The following is a 14,463-nucleotide window of genomic DNA, read 5'->3' on the forward strand; positions in this document are numbered from 1 at the left end:
CCTACATAGAATACCCTGTGATGTCTGTACCAGGTCCCAGCTGCTCTTCTCATATCTCTCCTCTGAATACTAATTTCTTAAATCCCCCCAGGAGTTATCATGATAGTTCTATGAATAGCAGAATTTCAAGAGGTAGACCCTTTCTCATAAGGAAAGAAGTAACAGAGGGCTTTAAGCAGAGTTATTCATAATTTAAAACTTTCTCTTTCATTTGGTGCAAGCAAACCATTTACTCACAATTTTTAATCTTTTTTTAATATTTTTTTTTAGTTGTTGAACCTTTATTTTTTATTTATTTATATGTGGTGCTGAGAATTGAACCCAGTACCTTACACATGCCAGGCAAGTGCTCTACCACTGAGCCACAACCCCAGCCCATGATTTTTTTTTTTTTAAAGAGAGAGTGAGAGATTTTTAAATATTTATTTATTTTTTTTTTTAGTTCTCGGTGGACACAACATCTTTGTTGGTATGTGGTGCTGAGGATCGAACCCGGGCCGCACGCATTCCAAGCGAGCGCGCTACCGCCTGAGCCACATCCCCAGCCCAGCAAGCAGCCCATGATTTTTAATCTTTACTCATGTAGTCAGAGAGGGTCAGGTGTTCATGATGTTATCTCTTATGGATTAGGTAAGACCTAATAGGAACCATGGTTCACAATACTGTGTAAGCATGACCCAAAAATACACTGTTTGAATTTCTGCCTAAAATTTAAAATCTAACATTAGATACTAATATCCAAAAAACTGTGTATATATAGTTTTGATTCCTAAAAATATATAAGGGAGTAACACTTATTCCTCTCTTTTGAGAGGAATAGAAATACCTTCTGTTATACCCCAGCCTTGTCTGCACTTATACACCTTCCTGGGCAAGGAAGAATAAAAGAGAATTTCAGGATGCCTTCTTGTAGAAGTACGCATTCTCCCAGGCCGCAGGTTTTCGAGGGCCGACACCGTGGAAGAGGCTTACAGTTGCTCAGTGGTGCCAGTGGGTGACAGTCTCTAGGGTGCAGCATTAGGAAGCTGTTGATGACAGACTTAAGCCATATTCTCTAACATCAGTTTTATTATTAATGAAGATGTACATGTATCTCCATCTGCCTAAATGTGCCAAGTTCTAAGTTATTTAGAAACTTAGTGGAGAATATTGATGATGTCCATTGAGCTTCATTCATCCTCAACATGACCATATTTGCTTGTTAAATACTTTCTAAATTTTTGCAATAGTTTATAAGCTGGTTTTAAAGCATTTTAAAAAGTTTATAAATTTAACAGCTCTTTGGAATCCTAATGAAAAAGGAGAAAATGCTTTGACTGAATTAATCCAGAACAACATATCTCCCCTAAATAATCTGTTTTTCTGCTATGCGAGATAGATATTTTTTTAAACTTTTAAGATTTGTTTTGCTTTTAAGTGTTTTTCTTGGATGTCAGACTTGTCATTTAATTTTTATTTGACATCATTCTAAGACAACACAGCATCCTAGCAGGATTCCTATATAAGCAACAACCAGTTATAAAATATCATAGAAAGAAGATTTATTTTGAAGACTTAAAAAAAGTCTTTATACAGTCTAGTTAGTTTATTCAGTTAACTGAATAAACTAACTAGACTGTATAAATAAAACTTTATAGTAAAGTTGCTAAAGATTGTAAATGAAGAAAAAGACATGACTATGGAAAGATATTTTGTTCCTGTATAAGAATTAATATTGTAAAGATGTCAATGCTACCTATATCAAACTCTACATGTAATTTCAGTAAATAAACCAAGGAGGTCTTTTTTGTTGTTATTTTGTTGTTTAGGCAGTGGTGGGGATTGAACCCAAAGGTTCTTCCTAGCTACACCCCCTGCCTACTTATTTTATTTCTGTTGTTATTCCATTTAATTATTTCATCATTTTATTTTATTTGTGTTATGTTATGTTATGTTATATGTTAGGTTATGTTATGACAAGTTCTTCTTAAGTTGCCCAGGCTGACCTTGAATTTGCAGTGCTCTGTCCTCAGCCTACCTAGTCTCCAGGATTATAGGCATGTGCCTGCCACTACAGCCAGCTGGCGATTGTATTTTAACTAATGAAACTGATTCTAAAGTTCAGATGAAAAAATGATGCAAGGAGAACCAGAAAAAAAATTAAAAATAGCAGTTAATAAAGGGATTAGCACCACTAGGGAGTAAGATGCATTATGAAATTATATTAATTAAAGCAGGATAGTACTGGCAGATGAGCAAACATGAATGAAAAAGAATAGGATCCAGAAATAGGCCTAAATTAGTTAAAGTAAGGACATCTGGCTTAACAAAAATGAAACAACAGCTCATACAAAATGAAAATTATTTCTCGTTTTCAAAAAGTCTAATATGTGTCTCTGCTCAGCAAACTCTCCTCTAAGCAATAATTCTGGACTCTTTGAATCTTTGGCTCTGCCATTCTCAACATGTAGTTTCCAAGGTTTTCCTAGAGGATACTTCCATCCCACCTAGCACAAAGGTGAAAAGGATGGAGGATTACCTTTGGGAGGCCAGCATGTGCCTGGCCCATCAATTCCTCACTGCAAAGGAAATGGAAATGCACCCTGTTAATGTGCCCAGAAAAAGAAGGGACAGATTTGGTGAACACCTAGCACTCTCTCCCACAAAACCCAACTATATAGTAAAATTTTATATATAACAAAGTGGCATTTTATATCAGGGGAGAAAGATAAATTATTTCATAAATGATGCTGAAGAACTAAAGCTGGGGCTACGGCTCAATGATAGTGCATTTGCCTAGTATGTGTGAGGTCCTTGGTTTAATCCATAATTCTGGGGGTGAGGAGGACTAAATAGTTGTCCTAGAAAAAAATTAAAAATAGAATTGAACTCCCAATCCTCTCCTTACAACAAAATCAATTACAATTGAATCAAGTTTGAATAAAATGAAAAGTAAGACGGAAACTATTACGAGCCACAGGGGAGAAAAGGGAAGACCTTTTATAAATAAGCATGCCTTTTCATTTAATTTTCTTTGAAGATTCAAAGGAATATGGGGTTCAAGATTATTTAAAATATAACTCTCCTAGGTTTCACAATCCTACTGCTTCCCTTTTAGTATTGTGACATTACTAATATTTTTTTTCTTGTTTTATGTCTATTTATTTATTTATTTTTATTTTTTTATTGTTGGTCGTTCAAAACATTACATAGTTCTTAATATATCATATTTCACAGTTTGATTCAAGTGGGTTATGAAGTTCTTTAACATTACTAACATTTTTATGATTATGTTCTGAGGCTAACAGGCAGCATAGTCCGCCCTCCTACAGCAAGAAATGAGGGGCTAATTAAAATTGGCCGTGAAACCTTCTTAGCATTCAAAGCATACCCTGAGTTGGTAATTACCTAGTGTGCCCTCTAGGAAAGTTCACAAATGTCAGCAACCTCCACAATCCTTCCCAAGGCCAGTGCTTTCCCCTTCTGCTTGTACTTCCTCCTAGATCCTCAGGTGAAAGTTTTGTGGTTTAGATGTGAGGTGTCCCCCAAAGGTCATGTATGAGACAACATAAGAAAGTTTAGAGGTGAAACAATTGGGTTATGAGAGCTTGTTAAGCCTAATCAGTGCATTTATCTACCGAATGAATTAAACGGTTGATAACTGTAGGCTAGTGGAGTTTGGCTTAGAGGAGGTGGGTCACTGGAAGCGTACCTTTGGGGTTTATATTTTGTCCCTGTGAGGGAGCACTCTCCCTGCTTCCTGATAGTCATATCTTGAGCTGCTTTCCTCCACCACACCCTTCCACCATGATGTTCTGCCTCACCTCAGACCCAGAGCAATGGACTGAGACCTCTGGAACTGTGAGCACCAAATGAACTTTTCCTGAAATTGTTCTTGTCAAGTCTTTTGTTCACAGTGGAGAAAAACTGACTAAATCATCTTAGTCAATGAGCTACCACAGCAAGCCATAGGTTATTAGCATCCCTCTTAGACCAGTATGAAGTTACTGTTGCCCCCTGACCAGGTCATGAGCAAATTTTAAAATCCCATCCTGAGAATCTACTTTCTAGGACCATCTCTGGTGCCATCTAAAAACACTGAGGCAAGGAAGGATCTGAGTGTATGTAGTTAGTGTACTTGGGAGATGATATCAGGAAGTGAGAGAATGACATTGAGATAGGAAGGTAGCAAAGGGGTAGGTCAATGGTAGAGCACTTTCCTAGCATTAGTGAAGCCCAAAGTTTACTCCCAGCACCACAATAAATAAATCAAAGGTAAATTTAAAAAGGTTTATTAATAAGATTAACTGAGCTCTAGTCAGCAGAAGCTCGGTTCTATTAAGGACTCTTGAAGAATTGGCAAGGACATGCCATGTGTTCAGTCAGCTTCAGGTTGAAGTCTATCAGTGGTAAAAGCTAGACTATTCAATAAATAGTATTAGGATAATTAGTGATGCATTTCGGAGAAAAGTTTATCTTTTCCTCACACTATGAATAAAAATTACATATGTGTTAAATATCAAAAATAAAAGTATTTTAAGACTGTATTTATGATTCTGGGAGTAGGAAAACCTTAAGAAAAGTTACAAGGAGAGAGATTAAATTTTAAATACATTTAAATTTAAAACTTCTGTAAAAACTCCCAAACATGAAAAGTTAAAATATAAGTATAGAAAAGAACAAACTGAAAAGAAATATGTGGTAAAGCACTTGCCTAGCATGGACAAGGCCCTGGTTCCATCCTCAGCACTGCAAAAAATAAGAAAAAGCATCTTCTAGATAGCTGAACACATGGAGGTTCCTGTAGAGTGCCAGCCTACAGAGGACATGGGAGCTCCTCATCCCTTCTCAATACCTAACCCTGGGCATCTCTTCATCTGTATCCTTTATTAAAAACCAGTAAATATGCCAAAGAATTTAGAGTGTCATTTTTCATGGAGTATGCAAGAGTTCAAATTCCATTTGTTGTCTCTTTTACCAAAGTAAAAAGGGGGCATCAACCATCAACTTTGTGATAGGTGAGGAAAATATTTTTCTTTGTCTCCCTTACAAAAGAAAAACTCTGTCATACTACTGACCAAGATGACAAAACTGCAATGTTATATATAATGCCAATGCCACATTCAATGTCAAGTCAAAGAGAAAATCTAAGATTGGCAAGGAGCCAATTCACAATTTTTCTAACCATGGAACCTGATGTGATTATGAACCTTACTGCCAATATTCACAATAGATGCCAAACAAAGACTACAGAATTCCTGATAACCTTAAAAAGAGATGACTCTAAGAAATGAATAAAATATGAACAATGAGACTATGGCAAATAACTTTTAAGTTGTTGAGGTTACCTAATAAAACTGTAGATCACTACATGAGACAGAGACAACAGGTGGTCAATTTTATTATCAGATAAGGAAAATACTCCTCATTTAATAAATGGTACCATTTTTTAAAAGCTCATGCATATAAAATTAGGCAGCATCTGATGCATAGTAATTATTCAATAAGTGAAAGCTATTATTTAAAAAAGAAGAACAAAAACCTAAGATTAGGAGCTAACCCCATAAAATCTTTGAGGAAAACATAAGGAAAATCTTTCTGACATTGTATTTAGTAATCATTTTGGGGGAATAACAAAAACAAGAGTAATAAAGTAAAAATAGAAAAGTTGGACTTCATCAAAATTAAAAACTTTTGTACATCAAAGGACACCTGCAGTAAGGTTCTCCAGAGAAACAGAGCCAGTAAGAGATGGATATAGATGCAGGCAGTAGTTATTAAAAATTATAAGAAATTGGCCCACATGATTATGGAGGCTGAGAAGCCTTCATCTGAGAGCTAAAGACCCATGAAAGCCAGTAGTGTAGTTTTCAGTTAAGTCAGAAACCCAGAGACCCAGAACTGATAGTGTAAATACCAGTCCGAGAGCAGAAAAAACATATGCCAGCTCAAGGACTCGGAGCATTCTCCTTCTGCCACCTTTTTGTTTTATATGGGGTCTCTGTATTAGATTATACCCACTCACAATGGGGAAAGCAATCTGCTTTACTCAGCTTAGCCATTCAAACACTTGCAAAAATACTCCCTAGACACAACCTGAAATGATGTTTAATCAAATATCTAGGCATTCCAAGATCCCAATCAAGTTAACACATAAAACACTATTAAAAGAGTTAAAATACAATTCACAGAATGGGAGAAAATATTTGTAAATCTTATGTCTGATAAAGAAGTAATATCCAAATGATGTAGCCACTGTGCAGAACAATTTGGCAGTTCCTCAAAAAGTTAAAAATGGAATTACCATATGATATAGCATTCTACTTCTTTGTATATACCCCAAAGAATTGAAAATAGCAACTGAAACAATACTTGAATTCTAACGTTCATAGTAGCATTATTCACTGTAGTTAAAAGGTGGAAACAAACCAAGATGTCCATTAACAGATGAATGGGTGAACAAAATGTGATGTACATATACATTGGGATATTATTCGTCCAAAATAAAAAGAAATGAAATTCTGATACATGCTACAACCTGAATGAACCTTAAAGACATTATGATAATGATAGGCAAGCATTCTACAACTCTGAACTATCTCCAGCCTTTTTTGTTTTATTTTGAAATAGAGTCTCACTAAGTTGCCAAGGCTGGCCTAGAACTTGCAATCCATCTGCCTCAGCCTTCTGAGTCATTGAGGTTACAGGTGTGCACTGCCATATCCAGTGTAGAATCTGTACTTCTGAAGAAGGTCAGAAGTTATTTGGTGATATCCTAAAATGGTGGGGGGAAAGGTTTTCTTCGATACTAAACTACTGTCAGTTCGGCAAAATTACTTACGAAGGTTTGTGTGTGAGCATGTATCGTGATAGGGATTGAACTCAGGGCTTCAAGCATGGGAGGCTGGTCTTCTCATGCAAACATTTTAGTGTCTCTGCTTACCACATCTTCAGATGAGTTAACCAAGCCTTTCAGACAACAGAAAATATCTCATCTCCCCAAATCAGAGTCTCTGCCTTATGGTGCCCGATTTGCTCCCATTGTGATCCCTTGGTCTTGAGCGTGGAATACTTCTACACTTGCCTCATAACGGTATACATAGAGTGCACTTGAGCAAATAAATTAATTCATGAAAACAGATCAAACCAGACATTAAAAAACATCGTGCTAAGTAAAATAAGCAAAACACAAATATTGTATGATTCCACTTATATGAAGTACCTAAAATAGTCCAAGTTATTCTACAGAAAGTAGAGGTTGCCAGGACCTGGGGAAAAGGGGTAATGGGGAGTTACTGTTTCATGGGTACAGAGTTTCTGTTGGGGATGACAAAAAAGTTTTGGAAGTAGGTATGATGTCAGCACAACATTGTGAATGCATTTGATGCCACCGAACTGTACACTTAAAAATGGTCAAAGGGCTCAGGGTGTGGTTCAGTGGTAGAGTGCTTGCTTAGCATGACTAAGGACCTGGATTCAAACCCCAGCTCTGCAAAAAAAAAAAAAAAAAAAAAAATTAAGAAGTTAAAATAGTAAAATTTCTGTTTAATATGTATATATGTGATATGTGTTAATGTCCATATACCAACAAAAACTCAACATAAAATTTCACTTGAAATATATATATGTATTATCATAGTCATTAGCACTTATAAGTAGTTGTTTTTGTTTTTATCTCCCCAAGTTTTCTTATCGTAGTCACCCAAAACACATTGTGAGGAACATGGAGGAAATGAAGGGTCACCTAGATTGTCTGCCTTATTTGGGTGTGTGTGGTGTGTGGACAATGAGAAAGAAAAAAGAAGAGGGTTCTAGCCTTGCTATACCAACATGTCATCTTTTTTGCTCTTTGTGGGGAAAAGGAGCACTGCCACAAAATACTTTTGGGAATTCTGCAGGCTGATCAGGAAAACAATGAAGGGAAAGTACATATTACCAACATCAAAAGTGAAGCGGGGGGTGGGGAAGGTGCAGTGGCACACACCTGTAATCCTAGCAGCTCAAATGGCTGAGGCAGAAGGATCAAAAGTTAAAACCAGCCTCAGCAACTTAGCAAGACCCTGTCTCAAAAATTAAAAAATAAAAAGGGCTGGATATGTGGCTCAGTGGTTAAGCACCCCTGGTTCAATTCCTGGTACCAAAAAAAAAAAAAAAAAAAGAGAAGGACATCACCACAGATGGACCTTATACATGTTAACTTCATGCCAATGAACTTGACAAGTTAGATGAAAAGAAAGAGTTCCTTGAAAAACACAATTTACCAAATTGACACAAAAGAAATTGAAAGTCAGAATAACTGCATTAATTTTAAAAGTTAAATTGACAATCGAAAGCCTTCCCTCAAAGCAAACTACAAGCCCAGATGGTTACCCTTGGGAAAGAAATAATATTAATCTTACACATACTCCTTTAGAAGATAGAAACTGTTTCCAAGTCATTTTATGAAGCCAATATAACCCTGCCCAAACTTGACAAAGACATAGCCGGCAAAGAAAGTTGGAGACCAACATGTCTCAAGATGCAAAAATCCTTGACAAAATGTTAGCAAGTTGAAAGCAGCAGTACATAAAAAGGAAGGCTAATACATCATAATTAGGGTTTATTCCAGGGAGGCAAGCTTGCCTTAACATTTAAAATCAACTGATGCTATTTACTACATTAACGGAATAAAGAAGAAAAATCATATAACCATCTCAATAAATGCAAAAATGCCTGTGACAAAATTCAATACCTTTCATGACTTAGAAACAAAAACTTCTTAATAAACTAGGACTAGAAGGGAAATTTTTTACCTATAATATTTTATTTTTCTTTTTTTGTATTTATATATGACAGCGGAATGCATTATAATTCTTATTACATATATAGAGCACAACTTTTCATATCTCTGGTTGTATACATAGTATATTCACATCAATTTGTGTCTTCATACCTGTAGTTTGGATAATAATAATCATAACATTTCACAATCATTAATTACCTCATGCCTCCTCCCTACCCCTTCTCTCCTCTTTTAACCCCTTCAGGAGTTTCTAATTTTGAATTTTTGTGAATTTAATTCTGACTGGATTTGGAATGCCCTGTAACCAAACAAACAAAAGACCTTTACTTGTATATTTTATATATTATCAAGCAATATTTTAGTTTACATCTGCATTTGTTAAATTGAAATGATTTTAAGATTCACTTTGCATTATTTTTATATTCAGTGGGTTTTCTAGCTGAGATCAGTAAACCGTGGGGATTTCTAAACACTTAGCTAATTTTTTAGACTTTGGCGAAAGTGATGTTTCTTTTTCTGTTCATCAGTTGCAAGTTACAAACAAGTTTGATTTAATGCCTTTTTATGTAATAAGGAAAAAAAGTAGCATACTTGCCCCTAGAAAAAAATTAACAGACTCTGTGATAGACAGATTAATAATATCCCTCCCCTCATAGGTGCAGTTGGCCTGGATTCCAAATAGCTGTTACATGGCAAGAGGGAATTGCAACTAATCCACTGACTTCGAGATAAGGAGTATCCTAGGTTATCCAGATGGGCCCAATGGGGTCACGAGGGCCCTTGTGAAGACCATATATGATGTGAAGACAGCCAACTATGGCTGGCTCTAGGACATTAGGGGCCACCAGCCAAAGGATGAAGGCACGTCCACAGGTGCAAAAGGCAAAGAAACATTCTCCTCTGGGGCCTTTAAAGGAGAGGAATGAAGCCCTGCTGACACCTTGATTTTAGACCCATTTCAAACTTTAAGACCACAGAATTATAAAATAATAAATTTGTGTTGTTTTAAGCCACCAAGTTCGGTAACTTACTACAGCAGTGTTGAGGCTCAGGAAACACCACCACAAAAGATAGCATTCGGACATGCTGAGCACTTTGAACTAAAGGAAATTGGAAATTGGAAGGCCTAAGAAGCTGGTCCCTCTGATCTTCCCTTGTTTCCCTTTCCCACAGTGCAGGGAGAAGCTTTTCTCTGAAGTTCCCTTATCTACCTAAAGACAGGATCTACCAAGAAGGAACACAATTGGCTTCAATCCTCTTACTGAAATTTCATTAGCCAAGCAAGATTAAACTCATCAGAGGAAGAGACTGCAAATCAAACATCACACCTAGAGCCCAGCAAAATTTGTTCCAGGCAATTGTCTGTTGTCCAGATCTATTCAACTTCTCTAAAAATAATTTACTACCCCAATACACTGCCTATACCACCTCCCTTATTTTGTACTCCCCTTTGAAGACAGGTATATAAGTTTCTGAATCTCTTTGAGTTACTGGGTACTCACCTTCCTGTGCTGCCCTGTACACATAAGTAAATTGGTATGCTTTTCCCCTGATTAACTTGTCTATAAACCAGTTTGTTTCAGCAGACTTAAAAGACTGGAACCTTCAGAGGGATAAATAGCTTCCCTTTGCCCTATAGGAAACTAACACAGAACCTTTGTGACTAAGCTACATAATTGAGTAGTTTGAACACAAGATGGCAATAGACTACTAGATTTATCAAAGGAATTCTTGAGTTTTGTGACATTGATATATCATAGAAGGCAATGATTCAAGTTACTTATAATAAAAATGTTTTTAATAATTCTATCACATTTTCATCTAAGTTTTCTTCAGTCTTATTGATCAGTCACTTAAATTAGCCTTGCTAGATTTTTAAACTGATTTCTGATAATGATTTTTTAATGAACTATGAATAAAAGTCACTAGAATATGTGTCACAAGGATAGAATGTTATTTGTTTCCAGTGCCTTAAACACAAACAACATCCCATAGCAGACACCCAATAAATAATTGAATGAAAGAACATCTTGTGTCCAATTTGCATGTATAAATTGTCAAGTCTTTTCTCACATTAACCTGAGTAATCTGGAACTTGAAAATCCTTTTATCCTGGGGCTGGGGATATAGTTCAGTTGGTAGAGTGCTTGCCTAGCATACACAAGGCTCTGGGTTCAATCCCTAGTACCACCAGAAAAAAAATCCTTTTATCCCAGATTTTCCAATTTAGCACCATTTTTAGATTACTCATTTATTCAAATATGCTTACAACGAATTCTGCTTTGTGCCAGACACAGCCATTTCTTGTAATATAGAGCCCGTTGTGCCTTCCACCCAGGTGTGTCCAATTCAAATTCAATATCCCAGGCTCACTGTTCACCACCCACCATGTGTGGGTGATTTGGAGGGATTGTGTGGTTGGGGCCACAATGACCCAGATGTTAAACATGTTGGGATGCAGAGCCTCTCAGTGCTCCTGCTCTTTCTCTGTACTGATGGGTTCTTGGATGCTTTGCAATAGCTGCTCCCTGTCACGGGGCAGGAGGCCTTCTCCCATCACCTGTCAAGCCCTCCAATCACAGAAAACATCCTCTCTGAAGAGCTCTTGCCAGTTGCAAGGGAGGAAAATGATTTTGTCTCTACCCTTCGTAGCTCTAAACTGGACTTCCCCGTAACAAAAGAGATCATCAAGAGAAAAGCAAACAGAAGTTTATTCAAAGGAATAACAAGAAATGAGTAAATTGCTAGGCTACATCTCAAAAAAAAAAGTCAAGTTTTTAAACATCATAGTTAAATCCCATCAGTCTTTGAAACAAAGATGTGAATAAGGAATTGTCCAGTCAAGACAAGATGGCCAGGAAGAACATCATAAAGGTAAGACTTTTACGCAGATATAATTTTTTAAAAATAATTCTGTGATTCAAACCCAGGGCCTTGCACATGTGCTAGGCAAGTGCTCTAACACTGAGCTCCATCCCCAGCCTGGTCTCCCTTTTCTTCCTGGTGAAGAGTGTGAGACACTCTTACAAATGGAATATTTTTTATAAGTAATTTGTATTTATTTACTTACTTAGTACTGGGAATACTCTAGTCCCTCCACTGAACCACAACCACAGCACTTTCTTTTATTTTGAGACAGTGTCTTGCTAAGTTGCCCAGGTTGGCCTCAAACTTTCAATCATCCTACTTCAGCCTCATGAGTCGCTGGGATTACAGTCATGTGCCATCAAGCCCAGGTTATAGATGAACTCTTTGCAGCTACTTCTGCATCTGCAATTTCTCAAAATAGCCAGGTGGAAATAATACCACAAAGAGGCATATTTAGGGGGTGGCATATTCTGGTTTCCTATGGTCATATTTTAGGGTGTTATATCCTGAGCCCACCACAGTATACTTACTCCCTGGACATCTGGTAAAATCTGATTCTTTTATTTTCTTCCTTTTAATATTGTTTCACAGTTAGTTGTATGAAGTGGCAGGAGATTGTCATTTCCCTGTATTTTTTTCCCTTTTTTGTATTCCCAGCACCAGTATATATTGGGAACATAGTAAATGCTGCTGGAAGGAAGGAGGGAGGAATAGATGAATGAAGGAAGAAAGGGGGAGGAATGAAGGAAAGGCTAGGCCTCAGAAAATGATACCCCAAAGTATGGCCCTCTACTATGCTGATTACTTCAAAACCTTGAAGAACTTAGAAAGCAGCAAATGCAGAAAGATGTTTTCTCCAAGTTCCCCTATCTGACTAAGGGAAGTTCATCCAGAAGGGATGCAATTGTCCCCGGCCTCAGAATTTCATCAAATTAAGAAGATTAACTCACGGGAAAGGAGACTAAAGGTCTCTATCTCCTTAAACTAAACACTCCATTTATTCTGAAGACTGCTGCCTGAGGTATCTTATTCACATAGCAAAATATCCTTTGTTCACTCTGTATTTCCTCCCCTCACCAAGCCATGGCCCATGCATCCCTCTGGAGGCACCAGGTCCATATTCTTTCCTGTCACCAATTCCTCTCAAAAAGACTATGCCCCTACTTTCTGTAACTCAGAATGCTATTTAAGCTGCAACCATCTGGCCCTTCTTTGAGTCTCATATTTTGTGTAGCACCCATACTCAAGCACATAAATAAACTAAATTTGTATGCTTTTTTTTCCTGTTAATTTGTTCCAAGTACCAGTTTATTTCGGTGAAATCAATTATCAAATCTTCAGAGGGCACAGGCAAAGTTCTTTTCATCACAACAGAAGGAAGTAAGGAGGGTAGGAGGGCTGTGCCAACACTGGACTCAGGCTGCAGATGGTAAAATAGCCATTGCTGATTTCTTGATATTTAAATATGGACCTGTGCATATATTTTTAACCCAGAAAAAAAAAAAGAAACAGGGTTATGTTCGCTTGGGTATGAATTTCATTTGCAAATTTTGGGATAATAAACATAATGAGACCTAAAATCAATGTTGGTCTTCCTCTTTTAAAAAGATAAGGAAGTATTTAGAATCCAACTTGTAATATTTTTCTTCAAAAGAGAGTGATTTGCCACTCTTTAATTTGATAGTTTTTTATGCTTCAAATACAGATTCAGACTTTAAATATTAATAAACCTCAGAAAGCAGGAATCAAATTCTCAACTCTTATGAATTAATTATCACAATTTTAAAACTCTAGTTTTACAAAGCATATCACCAAGTGCAAAACTGCTTTTTCAAATCATGTCTTCGTTTTGGTATTAATGCATGATTAAATGAAATTTTATGTGTGTTAAATTGAGTAGTACTACTGTTATTTGAAGCTTCCTGTTTCTTGGTATTGTATAATTGCAACTGTACATTTTGCATTCAGTGATTATAATAATTATTATTTGGGGGCTGGGGGTACGGTCAGTGGTAGAGCACTTGCCTAGCATGTATAAGGCCCTAGGTCTCATCCCCAGCACTGAAAAGAGTAAAAAAGAATAATAATAAGCTTTTATTTATATCAAAGTGCTAATTTGAATACTGCAAAATATCAAATATTGTTAAATGTGATTTTAAAAAACACTTCCCTTCAGCCTCCCACCCACCCCCACCATTCACCAAATAACAAGTTTTTTTTCAGCTGTTTTCACTGATTTTACTCTCATTTCTAAATGTGTACACTGCTATCTCTTGATTCATCTCTACCTATTGATTTCCAGTTACAGATAATACAGATTTTAGCTCACTTAAATTCTTTCTCTCCTTTTCATCATGTTCGGTGCTTTCATAATTTTAATTGTGTACATGCTCATATATGCATATGTAGTTTGCTTTTGAGCCAAGTAGCATGATTATATGTCCTTTCTTGCATAATGTTAGTGTTTTTTTTTCTGGACTTAATAATTGCCTCATTTTAAGATATTTTACTAATTTTTCTTAACCTCTGACTAAATATCTACACCCTTAACAGCTCTGTAAAATGCCTTTTAATTAAATTTTATAGAAGACATATTAGGTAATTGAAAATCCCATCTTTGCCCTCCCGTCAGGTCCCAGACTTTTCCTCCAATCCCCTATTCCAATCTGAGGGGTTCCATTGTCGGCTTTTTGCTTGGTTGGTGTATTGGAACTTCCATTTGCCATCTTCCTGATAATTCTCTTTGTCTCCGTTGGATTCTCTGTTTCCACCATTCCATATATTTCAAAATCCCAGTATTCTGCTTCTAAACAGAGTTCCTTAGTGTGAGAGTG

At 36.6% G+C, this 14,463-nt stretch overlaps 1 protein-coding gene across 4 annotated transcripts in view; it reads left to right on the forward strand.

Moving 5' to 3' along the window:
* LOC308648723 (UPF0489 protein C5orf22) overlaps positions 1 to 10,576 on the forward strand; it is a 29,802-nt gene extending 19,226 nt beyond the window's left edge. For 2 of the 4 annotated variants that reach the window (XM_081293707.1, XM_081293708.1), the window contains exon 10: positions 9,418 to 10,574. In XM_081293707.1, the coding sequence (XP_081149833.1) occupies positions 9,418 to 9,474 (57 nt within the window). In that variant the 3' untranslated portion in view covers positions 9,475 to 10,574. Of the gene's footprint in view, positions 1 to 9,417 lie in introns of all 4 variants that reach the window. The other 2 variants (XM_081293706.1, XM_081293709.1) reach the window with 2 other exon arrangements.
* Positions 10,577 to 14,463: the final 3,887 nt, after the last annotated feature.

This window comes from Spermophilus citellus (genome assembly GCF_964194105.1).
Source record: "Spermophilus citellus genome assembly, chromosome: 1".
Taxonomy (NCBI): Eukaryota; Metazoa; Chordata; class Mammalia; order Rodentia; family Sciuridae; genus Spermophilus; species Spermophilus citellus.